Source organism: Lithobates pipiens, unplaced genomic scaffold, assembly GCF_037356315.1.
Source record: "Lithobates pipiens isolate NorthernLeopardFrog02 unplaced genomic scaffold, aLitPip1_a1.2 Scaffold_19, whole genome shotgun sequence".
In the NCBI taxonomy this organism is placed as follows: domain Eukaryota; kingdom Metazoa; phylum Chordata; class Amphibia; order Anura; family Ranidae; genus Lithobates; species Lithobates pipiens.
Genome location: NW_027507764.1, coordinates 489862645 through 489889994, shown reverse-complemented (window position 1 = coordinate 489889994; position 27350 = coordinate 489862645). Strand labels below are relative to the sequence as shown.

The 27350-nt window shown below is 42.2% G+C and overlaps 1 protein-coding gene across 3 annotated transcripts in view; it reads left to right on the top strand.

Moving 5' to 3' along the window:
- The window catches only part of MMP16 (matrix metallopeptidase 16), a 322591-nt gene that overhangs the window by 161999 nt on the left and 133242 nt on the right, over nucleotides 1-27350 (top strand). For 2 of the 3 annotated variants that reach the window (XM_077492987.1, XM_077492988.1), the window contains exon 3: nucleotides 10450-10572. In XM_077492987.1, coding sequence (XP_077349113.1) covers nucleotides 10450-10572 — 123 coding nt within the window. Of the gene's footprint in view, nucleotides 1-5297; nucleotides 5318-10449; nucleotides 10573-27350 lie in introns of those variants that run through there. The other variant, XM_077492989.1, reaches the window with a different exon arrangement.

Here is a 27350-nt window from a genome sequence, read left to right as displayed (position 1 = left end):
TGTGTATGTATATATGTGTGTATATATGTATATACTGTATTTATTGGCATATAACACACACTTTTTCACCCTGAAAATTGGGTGCAAATAGTGTGTGCATGTTATACACCGATACTTCAATTTTAGCTGCCCCAGAGAGGACAGGGAGGGGGCGGGACGAGCGCCGTCAGATTACATACAGTGATAATCTCCTGTTTATTTGGTGGCCTCTGTGAAAGGAAGTCCCGTCTCCTGGGCCACCATTGGATCACTGTTCTCTCTATCATAGGAGATTCTCACTGTATTTAATCTGTCAGCGCTTGTTCCACCCCCTCCCTGTCCCCTCTAGGCTGCAGATGGGCATCGATCAGGCTGCAGTGATGGCAATGTTGAGGCTGCATTAATGTGGATGAGGCTGCATTTATAGCACTTGTGAGGCTGCAGATAGGCATGTATGTGTGCGTGTATATATATATATATATATATATATATATATATATATACAAAAATACTAAAATAAAATTCCAAAAGCAATATATATATATTTTTTAACCTTGTAATGGAGTTTGTTGTTAGATCAGAAAAGTACATAGAGTCAAGAATTTTAACCCTGTAAGGATATTCAAATAAATACTCCTCAAATAAAGTTAATTGAACTGCTTTAATGTTCGATCTTTTCTTTTGATATCCATCTCTCCTAATCTTATGATATTTAGTAAAATACATTTTGGGAGAAAATGAGAGCAAAAAAAAAAACTGTATATGTGTTAAGTTTGCGTCTGTATGGCCACAGCAATTCACATAACAGTCCGCATTAGATAATGTGGAGGGTTTCTTTGTATTCTCATTATGACCTGCATGGTTCACGTCCTGCAGGGCTGGAAGGGGCCGCTCTGCACTCATATGCTGAGAGTTCCAATACTCCCATGGCCCATAGACATTAATCTGTCACTGGTTGAATGGAGCATATTGACTTATTTCCATTATATAATTTTTTTAAATGCTTAGTGATTTCACCCTCCCAAGGCATTTGAGCTTAGCACCAGGACACTCTTAATAAATGCTAAATGGGGACATTTGACCAAGGTCAGCTTCTGTGTAATCTTGAATGGGCTGGTTTCCATCGCTGCAATTGTAACTACAGTATGTTTTGTGCTACAGTTATATACTTGGCATTGGTAATATTTAATGTAATGCAGCTGAAGGTGATGGTGATAAAGACCCATATAAATGTAATAACTTCACAATGATGAATTTCTAGCTCTGAGATATAGGGGTGTGTGTGGGTATATATAAATATATATATATATATGTGTGTGTGTGTGTGTGTGTGTACATGTATGTATGCATGTATGTATGTATGCATGTATGTTTGTATGTGTGTGTGTGTGTATATATATATATATATATATATATATATATATACACGTACCTGCCTGTACACATACATGAATTTTAATAGCACCCCAGTCTTAGTCTGTAGGGTTCAATATTGAGTTGGCCCACCCTTTGCAGTTATAACAGCTTCACTTCTTCTGGGAAGGCTGTCCACAAGGTTTAGGAGTGTTTGACCATTCTTCCAGAAGCACAATTGCACAAACAAGGTCCATAAAGACAGATGGATGAGCGCATTTGGGGTGGAGGAACTTGACTGGCCTGCACAGAGTCCTGACCTCAACCTGATAGAACGCCTTTGGTATGAATTAGAGTTGAGACTGCGAGGCAGGCCTTCTTGTCCAACATCAGCGCCTGACCTTACAAATGCACTTCTGGAAGAATGGTCAAACATTCCCATAGACACACTCCTAAACCTTGTGGACAGCCTTCCCAGAAGAGTTGAAGCTGTATATAGCTGCAAAGGGTGGGCCAACTCCATATTGAACCCTACAGACTAAGACTGCAATGCCATTAAAGTTCATGTGCGTGTAAAGGCAAGTGTCCCAATACTTTTGGTGTTATAGTTTATGTTGTTTGGTATGTAGTGTTTGTTAGTATAGTGTGTGTAGAGATATAGATAGATATATATCTATCTCTATAGATATATAGATATAGATATCTATCTCTCTATCTACCTATCTATATATATATATCGATATATATATATATATATATATATATATAGATCAGATGGAGAGGCTACATATCAGAGAATCACATAATCAGAGTCTGTAGTGCTACTTATTTTAATTGTGCGAAGCCTGTTGGATCTGGCTGCAATAAACTATATAAAACATGTTAAACTACAGGCAGAACTTTTTAAAATGTGATTTCTGCGGAGAAGGGGGTTATTAGTCTGTCTCACAGGAGAAGTGTCCCCTTTCTTCTTTTCCCAGAGACCACCTTTGCTGTGAGCTTATCTTCATGATTTTTCTCCCTGGAATTCCTTTATAATGTCCACCAGTCTCAACCCTCTAATAAGATTCTTAATAGGAATACCGTTTCTGGGACAGTAAGTGAGGGGTAATATATCCCATTGGGGACACAGACAGCATTAAAAACCTAATTAACTATATATAAATGTCCCCATTTCACGCAATTACCCCAAAATCAAAACTAATTATCTCCAAATCAACTGCTACATCCAGATCAAATTCCCAATTTAAAACACAAATAAGATAAACATACAGTATAACGATGCAGCACTTAATACTACTTTCCAGCAAAATGAAAAAAAAGTCTCTGCAGTTGTGTACTTCAATAAAAAGTAGCAACATTTAGATAGTTCCAAAAAACATAAACAGTGTCAAAATATATCCACCAAAGTTGAAACGTTATACAATGTCCATAATTTCTTCTTGGTGGTAAACGCCTCTTTTCAACCTACATACATGCCCACCTCTACCCATGGTTGCAATCTCACTCACCCTCTACTTTGCATCTCTTTCAAGACCCGTGTTCTGCCAAAAACTGTCCCCCCATCGGATAGTGTCGGCTCTGTACTGCGCAGGCGCAGCGCTTGCGCAGTACGGAGGACAAGGAGACTCCAAAAGTCTCTGAAGATGAACAGCGCCTGCGCACTGAGTCCAGGTTCAAGCCCCACCATCCAAGTGGACATAGAGTTAGAATAAAAAATTGCAGAGCGAAGCGAGGCCGTGCCCGAAGCGAGGGGCCCTGTTACTATGTGCTACCGTATGTCCACTTGGATGGTGGGGCTTGACCCTGGACTCAGTGCGCAGGCGCCGTTCATCTTCGGAGACTTTCGGCATCTCCTTGTCCATCCAAGTGGACATACGGTAGCACATAGTAACAGGGCCCCTTGCTTCGGGCATGGCCTCGCTTCGCTCTGCAATTTTTTATTCTAACTCTATGTCCACTTGGATGGTGGGGCTTGAACCTGGACTCAGTGCGCAGGCGCTGTTCATCTTGGGAGACTCTTGGCGTCTTCTTGTCCATCCAAGTGGACATACGGTAACACATAGTAACAGGGCCCCTCGCGGGCTCACTTCGCTTGCCACGCTTCGGGCACGCCCCCTTCGCTCTGCAATTTTTTATTCTAACCCTATGTCCACTTGGATGGTGGGGCTTGACCCTGAACTCGTTCATCTTCGGAGACTTTCGGCGTCTTCTTGTCCATCCAAGTGGACATACGGTAGCACATAGTAACAGGGCCCCTCGTGGGCTCACTTCGCTCGCCACGCTTCGGGCACGCCTCCCTTCGCTCTGCAATTTTTTATTCTAACTCTATGTCCACTTGGATGGTGGGGCTTGACCCTGAACTCGTTCATCTTCTGAGACTTTCGGCGTCTCCTTGTCCTCCGTACTGCACAAGCGCAGTACAGGGCGGACACTATCCGACGGGGGACAGTATTCGACACAACACCGGCAATAGCACTTTTCAAATATAGGCGTTTTCTATGCTAAAACTGAACTTTACCCATTACCGTTTGATAATAATTAATCTAATTAAAATATGTACATTTCCTGCCTTGAATTTGTTTTGGCGTAATTAGGCCGGCCATACACGGTGTGAATTTCTTTCCTACAACCATGGGCTGCAGGAAATAAATTAGCATGATTATTGGCACAACACTTTAGAATTAGCACAGACCATGTTGACAAGGGAATCAGCAATTGTCTTCTCCTGGAGCAGGGGCAGGCGGGGGAAGCTTTTGCCTTTTAGATATATTTTAACAGTGGTCACAATTTCAGGAAAAAATGAAATCTTTCATTAGGGACTCTTGTTCTGGGGACAGTTGTCTGAGGTCATTTACGGCACGCTAGATTTCTTTCCTCTTCCTTTTCAAGACAGGAAGTAAAGAAAAAAATCCCCAATGACGCATAGCAATTAAACCATTCCCTAATGCATCCAAAATAGAAAAAGGTTTTAGTTTTAGATATGTTAATTTGTGTTGAATTGCTTTTATTGGTTAAAAGCAGAATTTCAGCCAAAAATAAGATAAAAAGGAGCAATCCTGATGTAATGCCCCGTACACACCATCGGACTTTCCGGCAGACTTGGTCCGGCAGACTGGAATCCGTCAGACAATTCAATCGTGTGTGGGCTCCAGCGGACTTTTTTCCCCCAAAAGTCAGACGGACCTAGAAATAAAACATGTTTCAAATCTATACAACGGACTCAAGTCCGACAGACTTAAAATCGGGAACACTGTTTGTATGTGTGCTAGTCCGATGGACCAAGTACAACGCAAGGGCAGCTATTGGCTACTGGCTATTGAACTTCCTTGTTTTGTCCCGTTTACGTCATCACGTTCAAAATGAACGGACTTTCGAACAGACTTAGTCTGGTCGTGTGTGGCCATGTCCGTTTCGTTTAGAAAGTCTGTCGGACCTCCGCCGAAAGTCTGTCAGGAAGACCGTCGGACCTAGTCCGTCGAAAAGTCCGGTCGTGTGTACGTGGCATTAGATGTCCTGATCATTCAACCCACTTTTTTGTGGCAAGGTCATCCTGGACCCACCCCAACTTGTGAATGGATAGCGAAAGGAGAAGCAGCACAGTGATGAGCTCATCTCTTCTGTTTCCTCCTATCAGCATGCTTCTTGTCTGCATATAAACTGATTGGCTCCTTGTGCTGCTTCTTCCTCACACTCCAGCCTTGCTATACGATGGTGCCAAGTCAAATTCAGTTACTTACACTGCATGCATTTATTAAATATGTTGATCATAGAGCTGAATTAATTTGAGCCTATTATATATGCCCAGAGTCCAGCTTTCTTGAGTAACTTCAAACCTGTCAGTGATTGTAGTACTTGTCATGTCTGAAATATATGGTTTCTGTAACAAGATGGTAATGCAGCTAATGAAATGTAATAGTATTATGTGTGTGTTTGTGTTCTCTCCTCCTGCTTCCATGGCTTGATGTAGTGAAATCACAATGAGGTGAGCACTTCCGTTATATAATAATATAATAATATAATAATGTTACAGTAGTTATCAGTAGGTGGATTTCTGTGTGTATCAGTGCTAAATGTCTTTCCATATTTTACACCCATAAGCTTGTGGATAAAATTTTGCTCTGAAATAGTCTTTGGTGTTTTTTTTTTTTTTGGAATTTCAATGCCAGCTCCTCCCGCTCTTCTTTATGCTGTTTGAATCTGTGAGTTGAATGAGCAATTATGAATACCTATTTTTTTTCGAAAAAAATCTTTAAATTGTTCCTTTATTTCCTTAGTTACATAATTAGGTTGAAAAAAGATCATATAGTTCAACTAATAGAAAAAAAAATACATAAATAAATAGATAACCTCCATAAACAGGACCCTATACCCACAGTTGATCCAGAGGAAGAAAAAAAAAAACAACCTTATAAAGCAATGATCCCAAAAATGCGGCCCTGGGGCCAGACGTGGCCCTTTACTAGCCCTTTTCCAGCCCTTGAGGCACTATTCCTCTCACTGACACCAATGATGGAGCACTGTTCCTCTCACTGACACCAATGATGGAGCACTGTTCCTCCCACTGAGACAAATAATGGGGGCACAATTTCTCCCTATAATACCAATGATGGGGCACTGTTCCTCCTCCTACTAACCACAGGCTCTATGTAATTTATTTACTCCCACTGACCACCAAGCAGGAATACAAGCCTTTTTCTTTCCCTTCAGGCCACAGTCCGGCCCCCCTAAAGTCTAAAGGACAGTTGACTGGCTCTTTGTTTAGAAGTTTTTGAGACCCCTACTATAAAGCATGGTTCGATTTGCTCCAGTGGTGGAAAAAAATACTTCCTGAACCCCCAGGGGGCAATGGGATATTCTCTGGATCAACCTGGTCTACTGGAAAGTAGGCCTTTCACAAATAAAAAATTCTGGGAGACCAAAGGAAAGGTTAGGTGGTTTAACTCTTCAGTATTTGTTAAAACAGTTTTGAGGGGGATTGGCCCTTTAAAGTTGAACTACAGAAAAACGAAAACTCCGGCCTTGCAGGCTCCTGTGTGCTGCTAGACCGGTTACTGCAGCCTCTTCTATCCCCATTCTCTAGTGGTCTAAAGTCCTATGACATCTTCAAGACCAATGCAGGGAGGGACCATAGCGCTGCACTGGACATGAGGACACGAGAGACAGTCCAGTGCTGGAGCATGGGGGAGCGCTCCCTGCCGGGAAAGTGAAAGCTCTGTTAACCAAAATGCTTTTGTTTTTATCATATACATAAATTTGCGTCCACACTGCAAAGGAAGAGATTTAGTTTTAATGGAGTTGGGCTTTAACCGCTTGCCTGCCGCCGCAGACAGATGTACTTCGACAGAATGGTACAGGCAGGCAAATGGGCGTAGCTATACGTCCCTTTAAATTTGCCGCCTATTGGGCGCACGCCGCTAGAGCGTGCCTGTAGGTCCTGGGAACTCAATGTTCGATGGCGGCCCACGATTGCAGTGTGGAGAGGCAGAACAGGGAGATGCCTATATAAAAAAGTCATGTCAGTGGTAACCCATTCCCCCCACAGTTAGAATCACTCCCTAGGACACACTTGACCCCTTGATCGCTCCCCCTGGTGTTTAATTCCTTCCCTGCCAGTGTCATTTACACAGTAATCAGTGCATTTTTATAGCACTGATCGTTGTCTAAATGACAATGGTCCCAAAATGGTGTAAAAAATGTCCAATGTGTCTGCAATAATGTCGTAGTCATGAAAAAAATTGCAGATCGCCGCAATTACTAATAAAAAATAATTAATAATAAAAATTGCCACCATTACTAGTAATAAATAAATAAAAATGCCATAAATATATCCCATATTTTGTAGACGCTATAACTTTTGTGCAAACCAATCAATATACACTTATTGTGATTTTTTTTTTTTTAACCAAAAATATGCAGAAGAATACATATCGGCCTAAAGTGAGGAAACTTTTTTTTTTTTTTTTAAAGCGGTAGTAAATATGCCTTTTTTTTTTGACCTGCAAAGGAAAAGGCATAATGAGCTAGTATGTAAATACTTACCTTAGATGGTGGCCCGACCCGCGTCGAGGGAACATGTCAGCTTTTTTTTCCGGGTATCGCGGCTCTGGCCACTCACAGCGTCACTGCCGGACTTTCAGCCGTGAATCCCCTGTGCACATGCACCGCTGCAGTCAGTGGCGCATTGCGAGGGGAATATCTCCTAAACCGTACAGGTTTAGGAGATATTTTTTTACCTACAGGTAAGCCTTATTATAGGCTTTCCTGTAGGTAAAAGTTCTAAAAATTACTATACAACCACTTTAAATGGAATTTTTATTATAGCAAAAAGTAAAAAATATTGTGTTTTTTTTTCACAATTGTCGCTCTTCTTTTGTTTATAGCGCAAAAAATAAAAAACACAGAGGTGATCAAATACCACCAAAAGAAAGCTCTATTTGTGGGGAAAAAAACATAAAAATGTAATTTGGGTACAGTGTTGCATGACCGCGCAATTGTGTTTTATTTTATTTTTTTGGAAAGTTTGCGGCTGATTTATTCACATATTGAGCAGGCAGCTTCTTTATCTTTTTCCTTAAAGAGGAGCTGCACCTTTAAGAAAAACATTAAAAGCCAGCAGCTACAAATATTGCAGCTACTGACTTTTAATAAATTGACACTTACCTGTCCCAGGGTCCAGCGATGTCGGCGGCAGATGACGAGCAATCGCTCGTCTCTGCTGCCCCCGTCGCCATCCTCTGTCAGGGAATCAGGAAGTGAAGCATTGCGGCTTCACTGCCCGGTTCCCTACTGCGCATGCGCGAGTCGCGCTGCGCGTCTCCACTGGTCCCCGCTGTGTCCTGGGAACTGTGTGTTTCCCAGAACACAACGGGGGGGGGGGGGGCATCTGCGGCTAGCTGTGGCTTGCTTGTCTCGGAAGTGGGTGCAGATACCTGGATTATCCAGGTATCTGCACCCCCCTCCCCCCCGAAAGGTGCCGATTGTGGCACCGGAGGGGGGGAGGGATCAGATGAGTGGAACTTCCACTTCAGGGTGGAGGTCCGCTTTAAGTAGGTTTCAGGATGGCTCCCTTCTCTTGCAGCATCCTGTGGAGCCACCATGTATCTGTGCATTCAATGACTATATTTATCTTGTTGCACCAGTGGTCTCCAAACTGCCCTGTGGGCTGAATGCGGCCCTTTGTTGGCCTTTATCCATCCCTGGGGCACTATTCCTTCTACCAAAGCAAGGCCAATGGCACCCATCCCTGGGCCATAATTCCTGCCACTGAAATCAAATTTGGGGCAATATTCCTCCCAATGATATTGCCATTTTCTTACTCCCACTACAGTTCAGCCCCCTACAGCCTGCAGGACAGTACACTGGCCTTTGTTTAGAAAGTTGAGACCCCCGGAACCCTGCATCAATAGAAACACACAGTCCCCTAGCCTAAGATGGCAAGGAGCACCCCTGCTCCTCCTTCTTCCCAGACTGGCTGGCTGGGGACTACGCTGTCCACTGTTATACCTTCTTCTAATGACTGGAAGTTCTGAGAGACCATAAGCCAGCAGCATTAAAAGTTGTAAGCTGCAAGTGCTGTGGTAAGATTTTTAAGTACTGCCCACTGTATAGTAAAATGACAGTGGACGGGATCCCCTCTTGCTCTGGGGCAACATCCTATGATGCCACCCCAGTGTCACCACTTTCACGTGCCCACGGGGGGAGGGTGGGTTTCGCTTGCAATGCGGTGGTCACGCTGTGTCCCAGCTCAACCTCATTCTCAGTAAAGAGCTGTGCTGTTTATCGGCTGTCCTTGCTCCACACTGATAGAGTGTGAGGCGAGGAGAGCTGATCAGCAGCATCTGCTCGCAGGGGAGACTGTACAGGTAATTGGGGCAAGTATCATCCCTGCCCTGATTATCAGTGCAGCCCCAGCAGTGCCCATCAGTGACACCAATCAATGATGCATAATAATGCGGCATATTAGTGCCTCCTCATCAGTGCCACCTAATCAGTGCATATCAGTGAAGGAGAAAAATTACTTTTAAGCAAAAAATAAAAAAAAACACCAATATGAAATGCCACCAAAAGAAAGCTTTATTTGTGGTAAGAAAATGATAAAAATGTAATTTGGGTACAGCGTTGCATGACTGCGCAATTGTCAAAGTGTGACCTCCCTGAAAGGTGAAAATTGGCCTGGCCAGGAGGGGTGTAAAGTGCCCTGTATTGAAACAGTTAACAAATATTTCATGGGAATTTTTATTTTATAAGCTGAAAATGCTGAGTTGAAGCAATTTCAACCACTTTCCACTCCCTTTAATTTACAAATATAGCTGAATTTATGAAGACCTTCTACCACCAACATTTTAGATCATTTCACAACTTGGTAGGTTACATCCATCTGTTGAAAGTGGTTGTGTGGTCAGCAGCGAAGGCTCTGTCCTTGAGTCTCCGATACGCTGGTTGACCAGGCCCTCCCGCTATCTTCTAGAATGTAGATATTTTATTTTTATACAATTCTACAGAGTGAGACTCCACATCACTCAGGAGGTTACAAGGCACAGGTCAGACCTTGAGGAATGAAGTCAGTAGGTGGTACCTCCTAACTACTATCTACCACAAAGTATCACTTTACAATGACTGACCCTTTAGCTTGGAGTTTGTCTTCCTTTCCCTGAAGGACAGTTCTATTAAACAGAAAACGGCAATACATTTCTATGGTTACCTGAGCTAAATTCTACAGCACACCAAGATACATTGCACCCTAAAGCAAATACAATAAATAAAGACAGAGGAATTACATTTTAGTTGTACCATGCTCAAACACTTGGTCCTCCCGTGTCCCCTCAAAATTATATTGCCTAGTAATGCCAGTTGTTTTTTTTAATGCAGAATTCCAGCTAAAACTTTAGTTTTGATGGAGAGGGGAAGGGTTAAAACCTTTGTCAGGTTTTTTTTTGCTAGTAAGACAAGATCACCAAGAAGGAAGTGAGGGCAAACTCCCTAAGTGGGGCACAAGCAACCATAAAAACCAGCCAGCTTTTCTAACCCTTCACCACCCTATCCAAAAAAGGTTTGACCGGAGTTTTGCTTTAAACTTGCTTATGTAATCTGATTGTTTTCTTTGCTTCATTTTAGCTGGATGAGGAAACCACGATGTGGCGTGCCTGACACAACGAGAGCTAGCTCCAGATTTAGTGTTCGCCGAAAACGCTATGCCTTAACCGGGCAGAAGTGGCATCACAAGCATATCACATATAGGTAAAGAGGACTGTTGTATTTATATTGTCACGCTAGATGCATGCTTCATGGTGATGATCAGTTCTGGCAGTTAAGTCACGCTCTTTATTTGGTGCTCGTTAAATTATACCTGCCTATAAACAGAATCATTCAAGGTAATATTTCATGTTTAGCAACTCACAGCTGCTTAGCAGACCATTAGGCTGAACTCCAGGAAATTAGTAAAATGACCTCGCTTCCTATGAGATAAGTCCAACAAGGCATATGCCACCTCCTGGACTTAGCTCTTTTAATTACAATTAACAGTTTTACTGAGCTACACGGCTCGACAGGAGAGACGCTGTCTTCTCACACACAGCATCCCTGCCCACCCTCTTGTCCGCTGTCCATTCACAGAAGACTTTGTGTTATTTGAACCCATTCACAAAATGCAAAGTGCTCTGTGATTGGGCAGGAGAAGCAGCGGGCCACAGCAGCTGCATGAAAGTTTGCAGCTGTAGAAGCAGAGACCAGAAGGTTCAGTGGCAGAAAATCAGATGGATAGCAATAGAATTGCTCCCGGTGCTCAGTAAAAATGGCAATTGTAAATGAATGAGCTAAACACTGGAAGTGGCATGCACCTTGTTGGACCTATCCTCCTAGTAATCCAGCACATTTTACAAGTTCAGCTTTAAATGTGGCAACTGCATTCATTAAGAAAAAAAAAATTTTTTTCCTTTTATTTTCACCAGGTATTTCATCCAGTAAGTCTGTCATTTTCCAACGTTCTTTAGCCAATTCTGACATTTCTCACATACATGTAAAATCTGCATTTTATTGTGGTAGAAAACTACACGTAACTCCTAAACATTATATATTTTGTGATGGCAAAAGCCCCGAAGAATAAAATGGTGGCGGTTGCAATTTTTTAAATGCCGCATTATATTTGCACAGTTGTTCATCAAATGCAGGTTTTCAGAAAAAAAAATACACATTCAATGAATTTTAGTGTATACAAACATAATATATTACTTGATTTTTTTGGTAAAAGATGATGTTACGACAAGTAATAGATAATTAACATGTCAGGCTTTAAAACTGCACAAGCATGTCAGATGCAAAAAACTTTGGTCGGGAAGTGATTAGAACGGAACTACATTATTTAATTCTCTTTTATTCAAAACAAACTCACCCATCCATCCGTGTCTCTATGCTTTATTTTGTTGAGAGATCACTTTGAAAAAACACCCCTTCTAGCCACGACCATCTTGAGTAAGGGCAAATAATTTCTATAGCATTTAATTCCTGGAATCCATCTGCCCTTAGCTCAGGCATGCATGCAGGTGATTGTGCTTAGCTGAGAAAACCTCTCCTCCCCTCCTGAAGACTCCTGGGATGTACCATATGACATTTGCCTAGGCCTGGAAACCAGGTAGTAACTGAAGAAATGTTCAAATGAAAAAAGTTTAAAACAAGAAATAATAATATACCCTCCTATCCATTTATTAATGCTAGTAGCGTACAGATTAAAATTGGTCAATGTTGATTGAGAGAATGAAGGTTCACTTTATCTGACTTTAGACCAAGCTGTCCAGCAGAAGTGGCATTTAGAGGGTTAAAACAGCTTTTGTTAATTTACTGTATGTAACAAACCTTTTACCCAAATGGAAAGGAATGCTATCACAAGGGATGAACATCCCTTGTGATAGCATGGGCAGTGACAGGTACTCTTTACTGAGAGATCTGGGTTCTAATGGACCCCAGATCTCTCCTCTGCCTTAAAAGCATCAGATCAAACCAAGATCAGTTTAAGCCGATGCTTTCACATGTTAGTAACGGCCTGTTTACATTAGACCCAAATTGGCAAAATACTCGTCCCTTTCGGTTTCTTAGACCATAAAAATGATCGAGGACATTCTGGTCCTTGGTCATCTCTATGATCACCCGCCGGCTTCTGTCCCGGACTCCCCGGTGAGACGAAGGAGCCCGGAAAGGTGGCAGCAGGGGGCTTGGATTGTTTTTACATTAAACAGCATCAACGGCTGATAAAAAAGATACCAGGTATAACCCCTTCCGCCTTTTGACATTCGTGTATAGAGACACCCACTTCTACACAGTCTCATAAGGAAACATGCACGACTGAGACGCTCAGTCACCACCTTTGCACTGGAGAGGGGTGAGGCCGTCTCCCAGGATTCCCTGGTGTTGGCATAACCTGTCAGAGGAAAGACAGGGCAGACAGAAACCACATTCAGTTCTTTTGGTTTGAGACTAGTACACTTTATAGGGGGATATGTTTGTTATTTTTTCATTTGAGAAGTTTGCAAATTTTCTTCAAAATGAACACAATATACAGGGATTGGACAAAAGGATGGAAACACGAGGTAAAAGAATGAAATATGGTGTTTGGACCGCCTTTGGCATCCAAGACTGCATGAATTCTCTGGGAATTGACAAATATAAGTCTGGGATGTTGTATAAGGGAATTGGATATCACTTTTAATGCAAAATCGCTCCAGTTCTCGCAGAGATGCCAGAAGCGGAAAACAAGCCTGAACCTTGTTCTCCAAAATTGACCATAGTGGCTGTGATATTGAGGTCCAGCGACTGCGGTGCCCAGGCAAGGTATGAGACTATGTCTGCATGCTCATTAACCCACAATTGGACAACACCAGCTGTGTGAATCAGAATATTATCGTCTTGGCAAATCATGTAGTATTCCATATTTTCGTCCAACCCCTGTAAGTAAATATTTGGAGTCACTTAGAAGGATATATTAGAAATAACGTTATAGTTTGAGACATTCATGAATTTGATGAATAGGGTAATCTCTTGGAAAAGGTAATATCCTGGATACTGCTCTAAGCATGGTTTGACACTGGTGAGCAAATCCTCCCAATATCTTCTAATGTCTCTCTGGGATTTTGGCACTAAGGGTTTGGAATTCTAGCTCCTTTAGGGCAATTGAACAGTCTTCCTTCATTGTACTGCAGCCAAAGAAGCCTCAAACTTTGACTGTGCAGTGACTTTGCCACTGGAGTCAATGAACGATAAGTGTCTGAATCCACAATGAAGTGTTCACCAAAATCTGAAATATCCACTGTTGGTAGAGTGCTCTTGACTGATGTGTCAACATTTGAAATATTTGCTGTAGCAAAAGGCAGTTTGTTCACTGAAGGGCTAGAGAGTGGTATAATAATGAGTGCTGTAAGCAACACTGAGGCATGGTGGAGGTTCCTTGCAAGTTCGGGGCTGCATTTCTACAAATTGAGTTGATTTGGTCAGGATCAATGATATCCTCAATCCTAAGAAATACTTATCCATCATGCCATACCATCAGGAAGGCGTGTGATTGAGGTCGTTGTCCTGCTGAAGAGTAAATTTGGGGCCAAACATGCAGCCAATGTCATTAAGAACTATCTTCAGGGTAAAGGAGTCCTGGAACTGCGGGTCCCCACAGAGCCCTGATCTCCACATCGAGTCTGTCTGCGGTTACATGAAGAGACAGAAGGACATAAGGTAGCCTACATCCACAGATCTTTTGGTTAGTTCTCCAAGATATTTGGAACAACCTACCTGCCGGGATCCTTCAAAAACTGTGCAAGTGTACCTAGAAGAATTGAAGCTGTTTAGAAGACAAAGAGTAGTCACACCAAATATTGATTTGATTTGGATTTCTATTCTGTTCATTTACTTTCCATTTTGTTGATAAAAATAAACTATTAACACTTTTATTTCTGAAATCATTCCTCATTTACAGTATTATTTTTCACACCTGCTTAAAACTTTTGCACAGTACTGTAAGATTGCTAGTAAGGCCACAGACATAACTACATTACAAAGAACTTATGCTGTCTGTAATGGAGCCATTTCTGTAATTTGTGAAGCAACTGGGAAGCAAATTTTAGATTATCTGTCCTCTGCATGTAAAGAATTGTCCAGGAGTCTGAGAATTAGAAAGCATATTAGATATGAATTATTTGGAATTCACCTGCAAAGCCAGAACTTGTGCGTTACCTTCTGTCACCCCCATTTACAGATTACCGTAATAAGATTTTTATAGCTTTGGTGTAGACTTGTTAAAGCCAGGGTCTCTAAAATGAAATTGATTGGAGCTTTCAAGATAATTACAATGAATCAGCAAAAGCACATGTAAGACATTTTCTAAGAAATTGTTATAACGGTGCTGCCAATGGTTGGAAGGTTTAAATGATAAACTTGTAATATAACAGGACTCACTGGCTGCTAATACAGCGGCTTGTTAGTTTCATCACTTCAAGGCACTTAAACGGCAGCTGTTTTATTGCAGCGCTTTCTATGACTTTAGCCTTGTTCTACTGGTGATTTGGCAATATTTGGTTGGATATTGATGTAGCATGAACGGCACACAGATAAAATCTCATTAAGGCTACTTCCACGCTGGGGCGGGGGTGGGTGTTAGCAGTAAAGCCCCACTAGTTTTAGCGGCACTTTAGTGCTGTTTTAGTGGTGCTTTTCGACCGCTAGTGGGGCACTTTTAACCCACGCTAGCCACCGAGGAAAGGATAAAAGTGCCCGAAAAGCGCCTCTGCCGAATCGCTTTGTAGGTGCTTCAGCAACGCTGCCCATTGATTTCAGTGGCAGGGGCAGTTTAGGAGTGGTGTATACACAGCTCCTGCACCGCCCCAAAAATGCTGCTTGCAGGACTTTTTTTCCTGTTCTGCAAACGCACAGCCCCAGTGTGAAAGCACTCCGGCTTTCACGCTGGGGAAGTATGAGAGGCGCTTTTCAGGCACTTTACAGGCACTATTTTTAGCGCTAAAACGCCTAAAAAGCACCCTAGTGTGTAAGGGGTCTAAGAGGCCAATATCCATATTAGAAGTGATGTGCAGAATTTGAAAGGATTGTATCATTACTTCTGTGTCCTTGCTGATAAAACAGTATTGGATAGCCAGATATCACCCTATAAACAAATATAGGCAATTAATTACTCTGATACATCTCTGCTAAGAGTTATTCTAATAGAGACTTTCAAATTTTGTATCGGTACAGCTAAGGTTCATGAATTACCATTTCAGGTGTTTTTTTATTTTGGATGTTTTTTGCTATTGCACTTTGGTTTAGCTTCTTTTTATAGATGTTGTATAAGGCTGGCCATAGATGGATTGGACTTTGGATGATCCATCTATGGCCATTCCTGTTTTAGAGGAGTCAACCTAATGATCAACTCCTCTGGAATGTTGAAAAACTGTTTGATCAGTGCATGCAGTCAATCGTCTGCAGTGCTGATCAGTGGATTCTGGCAGGGAAGAAGTCCCACTATCAGAAGTCAGTAGCACAGCTGGGAGGATTCCCATATCTGCCTCAAATGTGTGGATAGGGGAATGCATTTGTTTGCTTCTTTTGATCATTTATGGCAGTGTTCTCCAAACTGCAGTCCGAGAGCAAGATGCGACCCTTTGCTAGCCTTTATCTGGCCCTTGGGGGCACTATTCCTCCCATTGATAGGAGGGACTATTCCTCCCACTGACACTAACAATGGGGTACTATTCCTCTCAGTGATACCATCGATGGGCAAATATTCCTCCTCCTACTGACCACCAACCCGTGGGCAATGTTTATTCTAATTGATGTTGGGCCTGGGAAATATTCTACCCCCACTGGCCACAATCAAACCTCCCCTAAAGTCTGAAGGACTGTAAAATGGCCCTGCTCTATGATCAGCTTTATAGTCTACAATGTTAAAAATCAACTTTCACGAGTATTCACTTATGCATGTCCAGCACATCCCAGCAATGCTCAGCTGGATTGAGATCTGGAGAATTTGGAGGCCAAGTCAACACCTGGAACTATATGTTTCTCGAACCATTCTTGAATAGAGTGGTGATGGATTAGAATATTTGAATATTTGTTAGAATATTTGTTTTAGTTGGTGTATCTGCCCTGGCTAAGGATTCTGACCACTCTTATGGGACCGAAAGTGAGCGAAAATCCAAGATTTTCAGTTTTCACCAGAACAGGAAGGGTGGAAACCTTCCAGTGGAGACAACAGCCTAAAAGATTTGGTTCATTTTCAAGAGTTTTCCTCCTACATTCTATTCCTTCCACAGGAAAGGGGTTTTAATCAGTCCCCGCTTTATAAAAAATGTTGGTTTTAGATATAGAGTGCAACTGTGGCCAAGCTATAGATGTATGAATATTTACGCATTCCTAAAGAGAAAACCTAAACGTAATATATTACCACTTACTAGTCCTTAGATGCAGTGACTACATTATTTATTTTCTTTTGTTATTTTTTTTTCCTTTTAAATTAAACCATATAATGATTCAGCTGCTATAACCTCCTATAGAATAATCACAGCTGGCCCTTATTTCATCTCCTGGAATTTGGGATGGAAGACATCATTTTGGGCCAACTTTCACTGAATTTGATGGGAATGGCAATGAATTTGGGTAATTATAAAGAAAAGATTTGGCTGTATAATGTAGTGCAAATATTCTGCCTGCAGTGCCATCCTAGTACTGTATATAGTCTGTTTTCAAAGGGGATTAATAATAAATACCCTTCACTTATTAACTTAATGAACATGTGTAACAGCTGATGTGCGGATTACACTCCACTCTGGAAAGACATCCCGCAGAGGAATAAACCCATTGGCTGGATGGAATAACGTTAACGATTTATAAAGTGCTGTCATCTCCTGTTGAGCAGCACAAAGTCTTACTAAAACTGCCCATAGACAGCAGTTGGGAGATCCTATTGCTGAACTGTCTTACAACACTTGTACCCTAAACAGAGGAATTATCAGATTTCTTGAGCAGGTTAATACAGAGAGCAGATCTATCTAATAATACACACTTCAACAAATAAATGATTTCTTTTCAGACTGATCTATTGCAATAGAAGTAATCGATCAAACCTGTTTAATTGATATGCCACAAATGGAGTAGTGAATTTTGATTGATGGTTAACCACTTGAGTCCTGGAGCTTTTTTTAATTTCTTTTTTATTTCTTTACTTTTTGTGCACATTTTAAATATCATTATAGACCTGAAGATTAGTTAAAACTCAAAAAACCTTTTATATTTTCTAAAAGCAGACACTCTAGAGAATAAAATAGCGATAGTACCAGTTTTTTGTCACACGATATTAGCGTAATGATTTATGATGCAGAAACATTTAGGTAAAAAATGCACTTAAGTTTATTTTGAGGGCACATGAACACAATAAATTACCCAATTGCACCAAAGGTTGCACCAAATAAATACTGAATACCCAACATGTGAAGCCTTAAAGCTGCATGTGCCTGTGAAAAGGCCACACTTCAGTACCCTGTATTTTTCATAGGTGATGCTTTAAAATCCCCTACAGGTCATCAGTTTAGAGTCCCCTAGGAGCTCTGGTGCTAGAAATATTGCCCTCACTTAGTTACGTGCCTGTGATATATAACATGTGTAGGGCAATTGACGTTTTCTACATAGGCACCCCAACACATGTGGTGTTTGTATGTATGTGGGGGGGCTTTAACATTTGTATTATTGGTTTAACATTTTTACTTTTTTTATTTTATTTCTATCACATGAGAGACCAGTAGTCCCCTATGTAATAGCATATAGGGGACGGGTTCTCTTTATGGAGACATCCGGGGTCTGTTAGATATGGTTTGGATATGTTTTAACAAGCAAGTAATGGAGCCTCACTGACCTCTGTAGCTGCAAGGCAGCAATTCATCCTCCAGATTCACGGCAGAAGTACTGAAGTCCTTCATGTTGCCCTTCCCGGCTCAGGCTTTCAGCCTGGGCCAGATTTTAGATTAGTCATGCTATGCTTGTGCCTATAGGTATCACTTTGAGGCAGGCTTGGGACCCGGACTATGTTGCAGGTGCTGTTGTCAGAGCGCCAATAAGACAGGCCTGGAGGACTTGATCTATGCAGTGTTTGATGAAGTGAGCCATGGCTCTAGTTAATCCAATCACCAGCCTTTTAACAAATTAAAACTCGTTAGGGAATGGGTGGCTTTGCCACTCTAATTTCAAATATGAATTCTGCCTCTCCTGCTGAATGGATTTAAAGCGATTGTAAACCTAAAAAAAAAAAAAAAAAAAAAAAAAACATTACAGCCATTTTTAAAGCATAATATGCTTTGTAATGTTGCTATTTAATTTGGGCCGGCCTGTATTTAATAATATCTGGTTGATCCTGCCTGCGTCCCTCCTCCTGAAAAGAATCTGACCACGCCAGCATGGCTGCCGATCCATACTAGCGTGGTCAGCTTGACTTCTAGTAGTTTGTACATCTCATAGTTTGTACAGGCATGCTGTGAAGTGCACACTGTGCCTGTACGTTCCGTGGTCAGTAGGAAGCCTCGCTGCCCCCCTCCCCCGCCTATCTATCTTGCCTTGAGTTGTGGATTCCCCATCAGCTGCTCCTCCCCTCTGGTGTAGCTGCTGGGTATACTTGCGTTTCATTGCCTTGGGAACGCGGGCACGTGGCTGTCAATGTCATTTCCTCCAGTGATGTAGATACATACGAACCCACCAGGAGGTCCGTGAATCGCTAAGGAACACACAGCGATCACGTGACCTGCACTTCAAAGAGAAAACGCATTACTTGCACGTTTTTTGTTTTTTTTAAAGTAGAAGTACGCCTTAACATTAAAATCTCTAAATCTACTTGCATCCACAATCTAAGACTAACCTATCTAGCCCTATAAAGAAGAAATTGCTATACATAACTTTTTTTGAAGCCGCTCCGGTCTCCAGCAGCAGAAGCTCTGCAGAGGAGACAACCGACAGCGGCTGTGATGCATGGGAAGTGACGTCACCCATAGTGTTACTATAGGGCAGTGATGGCGAACCTTGGCACCCCAGATGTTTTGGAACTACATTTCCCATGATGCTTGTGCCTTCTGCAGTGTAGTAGAGCATCATGGGAAATGTAGTTCCAAAACATCTGGGGTGCCAAGGTTCGCCATCACTGCTATAGGGCTTCCATTGTCAGCTTCCTCTTCTGCACACGCTTCCACAGAGAAGCTGCCTGTGACAGCTCAGCGTGGGACTGGACTGGAGCAGCTTCAGAAAAGCAATTTTCTTCTACAGGGCTGCTCTTATAGTAAAGAACCCTCTACGCAGTTTAAGGTTAAACCTCTTTTCTTCCAATTTTAATGAGTGGCCACATGTCTTATTAAACTCCCTTCCATGGAAATGTTTTGTCCCTATTATGTGGTCACCAGTATGGTATTTGTAAATTGAAATCATATCCCCTCTCAAGCGTCTCTTCTCCAGAGAGAATAAGTTCAGAGCTCGCAACCTTTCCTCCAAACGAATCTCCTCCAGTCCCTTTATTATCTTTGTTGCCCTTCTCTGTACTCGCTCCATTTCCACTACATCGTTCCTAAGGACTGGTGCCCAGAACTGGACAGCATACTCCAGGTACGGCCGGACCAGAGTCTTGTAGAGTGGGAGAATTATTGCTTTATCTCTCTAGTTAATCCCCTTTTTAATGCATGCCAATATTCTGTTTGCTTTGTTAGCAGCAGCAGCTTGCCATCGCATGCCATTGCTGAGCCTATTATCTACTAAAATCCCCAGGTCCTTTTCCATCCTTGATTTCCCCAGAGGTTCTGCCCCCAATGAGTAGATTGTATTCATATTTTTGCCACCCAAATGCATAGATTTATCTATGTAAAAAAGTGTTTAACAATGTTTAAAGTTTAAACTGTTTTAACACCCCACTGTAGGATGTGCTTGGCATGATAATGGCATGATAATGGCTCATTGTTGAAAAATACTGCTGGCAGTCATCAGCTAGATGAAATTCTTAAAGTGTCATTAAACCTGCTTTATTAAAAACTGTCAATATTTTCTGTTCATACTCACTCAGTCACTACGGGATTAATTTTCTGTATTCTGCAAAAGACTGGTTGATTCTGCTGTTCACTGTTCCTCCTTCCTTGTCTGTGTCTCTGCTTCAGCCTTAGATTATGTAGAACAGCCATTGCCATGTCTACTGAGCATGCTCCAGTTTCAGTTCCCAGCAGCCTGCATGACTATAGAGTCACACGTGTGGGTGTATACACTATAAATAACAGACAGCCCACTATCTCTCTCTTCCTCTATGCCCACTATACAGCTAAACAATATGGGGGTAGGGTATTACAAGTTGAATGATGATGGCATCCCCTCCCTGTAATTCTAAGCACATACAAACAATAAATACCGGCTAGAAGGGCGTGAAACACACTGTGATTGCCAGAACCTTCCCCTAGATAGCCTATCCCATGTTTTTGCACAAAAATAATAAAGATCTGAGATCAAATGTACAGTATCTTTGTATGATGATTTAAGACCTTCATTTGACATTAAAGTGGAACTACTCTGAGCTCCGCAAACCAAAAATGCTATATAATTTTTAATATGCACAGCAAATGCTCCAATCCATCCATGTCTCCATGCTTTACTTTTGCTGAGTAATCACTTTGAAAATCACCCCCTAGTGCTTCTGGTTATGGCCACCTTGGGCAGATGATTCATGTAGCATTTACTTCCTGGAATCCATCTTCCATTAGCTTAGGCATGGGGGTGTGCTTAGCTTAGAAAACAACCCCCCCTACTTAAGACTCCTGGGATTTATGACATCATCCAAGAAAGAAACTACGGAAATGTAAAAAAAGTTCAAAACAAATAAATATGATATACTTTCCTATCTATTTACTAATTGTAGCAGCAGAAGGATTAGTAATTAGAAATAGTCAACATTGATTTAGTGAGTGAATATTCCCTGTAATTATGTATTTTTTCATTGTATTTCGAAGGCTGTGTTATGTGATTGTTTGGTTTTTGTTTTTTTGTTTGTTTTTTGAACATGTGATCAGCAGCAGAAGACTAGAAGCTCCTCCTGCTGATGTTTCCCTGCAGATGGGTTGGGAAAGAGCTGGGTCATATGACAGCTGCATATCAATTAGGGGAAAAAAGGTACTTAGGACTGAAAAAGCAGTTTTGCGTTCACTAACACTTGCTCCACCAGCAGCCGGCATTCTCCTACACTTGTGGTGGACTGTTCCTTGATCTCCTCACATCAAATTCAGGACTGTGGTCCTGCAACCACCAGAGCATAAGGGAGAAAAGGCTGTGGGACCAACTACCGGAGGATAATAGAGAAGAGACTGCGGGGGTCAGTCTTGCAACACAGACGGAGCCGGAGAAAGTGGTTTAGGTAAAGAAGTGCTATTCTTGCTCCCCCAGACCGGTGGTCTTCAAATTATGGCATTTTGTTTTCCTGTATGTGGCCCTCGGGGCACTGTTCCTTCCACTGACTGATATGGAGTACTATTCCTCCCACTGATTCAAGGCACATTCCTCAAACTGTCACCAATGATGGGGTGTTTTTAACTCCATTGACAGCAATGATGGGGCACTATTCCTCCCACTGACGCCAATGATGGGGCATTTTGCCTTCCATTAAAACCAATGATGGAGCATTTACCATTCCACTGATATCAACATTGGGGCATTATTTCTACTCCTATTAACTACAAGTGCTTTGTAATTTTACTCCCACTGACCACGAATCCTCAGACATTGTCTACTCCCGCTGACGTTGGAATATTTTCTACTCTTGCCACAATCCAGACCCTCTAAAGTCGGAGGAACAGTAAAGTAGAGGGGCATTTTCACTGCAAGGGAACTTTTTTACTCTTCCTGAGGTTCAGCTTTAAAGAAGAAGTACAGCCAGAGCTCGTTTGGCTGTACTTCTGCTGCAGATCACAGGATTGCAGTTTGTTCTGCCCTTACGTGACCCGTTTTTAGCAGACAGCGGGCTGAATTGCACTATTGGCTGTCTTTGCAGAGCCAGTCCAGGCTGGGGAAACATTGCGACCATCTGGTTGGGATCTGTCCAGAAGCCTAGACCAGCAGCTGGCTCGGCGAGCCTCTGAGAGCCTTAGCCAGCCGCCCCCGCCCCCTCCACAGCTTAGCACTCCAGTGAGTGTGGGGGAGGAGGGGTGGCAGAGCAGACCGTGGTGACTAACAGTCACCATCTCTCTGCTCATGGAGCATTGAAAACTGAGTGATCAGCGATCTTTGATCGCTCGGTTCTCAGTCTTTGAGCCAGCGGGGGACTGATGCTGCATCCACCTAGGTATGTATGTTTTCTAAACCAAAAAAATGTTCTTTTAAGTGTGTATTAGCTCTTTGTCTGTAGTTGTGCTTTACAATTCAGAAATGGTGAAGTTCAGAAGTGGAATGGTATAGTCATGACATCTATAAATATAATCCTGATATCATTTTGGACAAATTCATCCCACCAGTAAGTACAGTTATATGCAGATGGTGTTTCTGTCTAAGCCTAGGAATGAACAAGCTTAGTCTAGAGAGCAGACAGACTGCAAAGAGATTAACAAAATAACCCAATGGGAAATGTCGGGAGAAAAAAGAAAACGGGAAAAGTAGAAAATGAAATCTATATTTGTGTAGAAGCAATTCATTTAAATCAATAAGCCATACTGGGAGCTGGAAAAAAGCAACCAAAAAAAAAAGGCCTTATTTCAACTAAGCGTTGATTGATGCCAGCTGGAATGAAAAGATTCAGGTGTAACAAATCATAGAGATTTGTAAGCTTTTTATTTTTATGAGACCCTGACAAATCACGTTGTATACCCTAATTAACTGATTAGAATTGCTGGTGTTTACAGGAGCCCGGTTATAAATGCGTGTCGGTGCTGGAGCATGGAAGGCAGTGTTGAAAATTCTTAACACTTCTTTGTATATCACTAGTGAGGCTTTTCATCACTAATCTGCTATCCTCTTTTGTCACATGTAAAGTGTTGTCACAGTCAATTTCCATCAGACACACCGAAAACAGAGATATGTTTATTGGGGGGGATTTACTGTGAGTAGTGGCACTGCCTACAACTTGTCTTAACGCTGCAAAAAATGAAAATTTGGGAAAATCTGCAAGAGTTCATGCACGATTAATGAGACCCTGATGCTAGCTTAAAAAAATTGGCAGGTAAAAAGGATGGAATAATCAAATATTTTAAAAGCTTTAGACTAGAGAGATTCTCTGCTCTAGGTTACTGCTCCCTGGCGCCACTCGAACCCCATATGCAGTAGGGGATCTGAGCCGTGAATGCTCTCTAACCCGGAATAGGCCACTCCAGTGTGCAGCGACTTCCTTGTATTCCTATTTTAATTGCTTATTGCATTGTTTTTCCTTTCCATAGATCATTTTTTATTGACTTGCAATATGCTTCTAAACTTACTAGGGAATTAAAATTCCAGAAAGTGTTGATTTTCCCCCAAAAAAACCTTCTTTCCTATTTTTGTATTTAATAGCCTTTTTCTCACTTCCTGGAGTATATAATTATGGTCTTTGCTGGCCAAGCTCCTCCACTCCTCCCCTTACCTCCCTACATAACCATTTAGTGAAGGAGAATACTATAGGTATCACTATATAGTTCGGAGCCTGCTGGAGCTGCTGGCCTCATATCCAGGATGGCGCCACCAAGCAGCAGTCTTAGCCCTTGTACACACGGTCGGACATTCCGACAACAAAATCCGACAGATTTTTTCGCATGGATTTTGTCCGAAACTGGTGTTGCATACACACGGTCGGACAAAGTTGTTGGAAAATCCGATCGTTCGGAACGTGATGACGTTTGTACGTTACGACGGGACTACATTCAGGCTAGTAGCCAATAGCTTTGGTCTCGTAAATTGATCTGAGCATGCATGGCACTTTGTCCGATCGGAATTCTCTAGAAACGATCGGACAAAGTCCTATCAGATCATGTTGTCGGAAAATTTTATATCCAGCTCTCAAACTTTGTTGGTTGGACATTCCAATGGAAAAAGTCAGACGGAGCCCACACATGGTCGGATTATCCGACAACGCGGCCATTTTTCAATGGAATTTCCGACCGTGTGTACAAGGGCTTAGGGATTTTTCTATGTTTACACAATTGATGCTTTTACAGAGAAAAAACATGTAGTTATTAACCACTTTCTGCCGGCCCAGAGTAGTTTTACTGTGGGTGGACAGCAGCGGTAGGCCAGGCAACATACCTGTCAGACCCCGCGGATTGCAGCTCCCGGTACCCGGCCGGGATCACATGATCCAAATGTAAGCCCAACTGTTATAAATGGGTTCTTAAAGCGGGAGTCCGCCGGGACTCCGCGTTTTTTTTTTTTTTTAAAGTCAGCAGCTACAAATACTGCAGCTGCTGACTTTTAAAATAGTGACACTTACCTGTCCAGCGCGCCCGCGATGTCGGCACCCGAAGCCGATCTCTAGATCGACACTCGAGTGCTGCCGCCGCCATCTTGGGTATGGGAATCAGGAAATGGAGCCTTTCGGCTTCATTTCCCGGTTCCCTACTGCGCATGCGCGAGCCGCGCTGCGCAATGAGGACGGTCCCCGCTGCCTCTGGGATCTGTGTGTTTCCCAGCAGGCAGCGGAGCACTTGCGGAAGGGGGCGGGCACTTGCGGAAAGGGGCGTAATCTACGCCCCTTTCCGCAGAGAGCTAGCCCGGAAGTGGGTGCAGTTACCTGGATTATCCAGGTAACTGCACCCCCCTCCCCCCTGAAAGGTGCCAATTGTGGCGCCGGAGGGGGGGAGGATTCCGATGAGCGGAAGGTCTATTTTAGGGTGGACCTCCGCTTTAACAGCTGTGCTTAGTGTTTTCATGCTGTAATTGTCCCACAGCCATGGTACCTGGGCCAATCACAGCACCCTGTACTATGTGATTAGCTGTAGTCAATCACAGATCATTAGTAATCACAGCTCTTATGAATGAAACCCATTCATGACAGTTACGGTGTTACTAACAGCTATAATCACTGTAACACCAATCAAAATGTAAAAAAAAAAAATCACCCCCCCAGATTAGTACAAAGTCATAGTGGTGGCATTGAACTATTCTGATGAAAGTATATAACAAAAAAAAGTGAAAAAATGTTTTTTGTTTTTTTTTTGTTTTATAGTATAGTGCAGGGGTCTCCAAACTTTTCAACACGAGGGTCACAAGTATTGGGGGGCCGAAAAAATGTACCAATTAATGGATCATCATTCCAATTATCAGTGTCCCCAGCAGAATTTTGCCATTATGTGTCCCCAGCAGAGTTTTCCCCATCAGTGTCCCCGGCAGAGTCTCCTGTACATTTATGTCTGCAGATTTATGCCCATTTGCCTCTTGCCTCTCGTCACTGTTTGAGCCGACTTCAGCTCTCCTTCACCTCCTAACTGCACCTCCTACACACACCTCCTACACCCGCAGGCTGTATGGTGGAAGGAATTCTAATATAAACAGAGGGCGGAAAGCCAGGAGATGCCACGCTGATGACGTCACCTCCTAGCAGCCAATCCCCTGGAAGCACAGGAGGGTGTGGGGGGATCGGCTTTGTATCACGGACCTGCCAGACACACCCCTGATAACAGCAGCTGCTTTTAAAAGCCAGAAAATTGGCAGTGATGTGTTGGAAGAGCCTGGGTAAGCTGCGGGCCGGACAAATCACACCCGCAGGCCAGGGTTTGGAGACCCTTGGTATACTGTAGCCATCACCACCACACCAGTCATATGATGATGGTGTACTGCACTTGTGCCCGTAGGTAAAAAAACAAATTGTGGGAAAAACATCATCATCATTGAACTTCTTCATTTTCCAAGAAATTACAACTTCAAGAAAGTTGCCATGTCACTTACTAAATACTGTACTGCAGGCTGTATTTCAAAAAATGTTAATTTGGGGGGTATTTGTACTGTTCTAGCATTTTAAGGAAATTAGAGAAGCCTTCAGTACATCAGGACTGATCAATTTTCAAATATATAAACCATAGTTTGTAGAGGCTAGAATTTCCACACAAACCAATTAATATAAACTTATTGGGATTTCTTTTACAAAGACATGTAGCCAAATACATTTTGGCTTAAATGTATGAAGGCATTTAATTTTATTAGATATGATTATCAGAGCTCAAAATTTAAGTCCTGAACCACTAGCCAGGCCTTAAAAGTTACTCGCCACCAGTTTCCCCACCCAACCCCTACCCTGCCCCTCCTCTAATTCCTCCCCTGAACACACCCTCCTAAATGATCTCATGAAATTATACTGTTAAATGTTCAATGCAAAATTAAGTTGCACAATTCAATATTAGCAACCACAACAATTTTAACATAAAGCATATCAGTGCCATCAGTGCTGCCTTATCAGTACAGCCTTATCAGTGGCCATCAGTGCCAACACATCAGTGACCATTAGTGCAGCTCACCTGCGCAGCCTCATCAGTGCAGCTTATCAATGTTACCTCATTGGTACAGCCTCATCACTGGCAATTAGTGGTGGTTATTAGGGATGGGCTTTATGTTCGACTCGAACATTGGCTGTTCGCCGAATAGCCAGCAATTTGAGATGTTCGCTGCAAATTCGAATTTGTTAATTTTAAAGGTTAATATGCAAATTATTGTCATAAAAAGTGTTTGGGGACCTGGTCCTGCCCCAGGGGACATGTATCAATGCAAAAAAAAGTTTTAAAAACTGATGTTTTTTGGGAGCAGTGATTTTAATAATGCTTTTAGTGAAACAATAAAAGTGTAATATTCCTTTAAATTTTGTATCTGGGGGGTGCCTATAGTATGCCTGTAAAGGGGCGCATGTTTCCCGTGTTTAGAACAGTCTGAAAGCAAAATTACATTTCTAAAGGGAAAAAAGTAATTTAAAACTACACGTGGCTATAATTAATTTTCAGTCTGGCAATACACATTAAAGTTCATTGATAAAAATGGCATGGGATTTCCCCACAGGGGAACCCCAAATCAAATTTTTTTTTTTTAAATGCATGGGG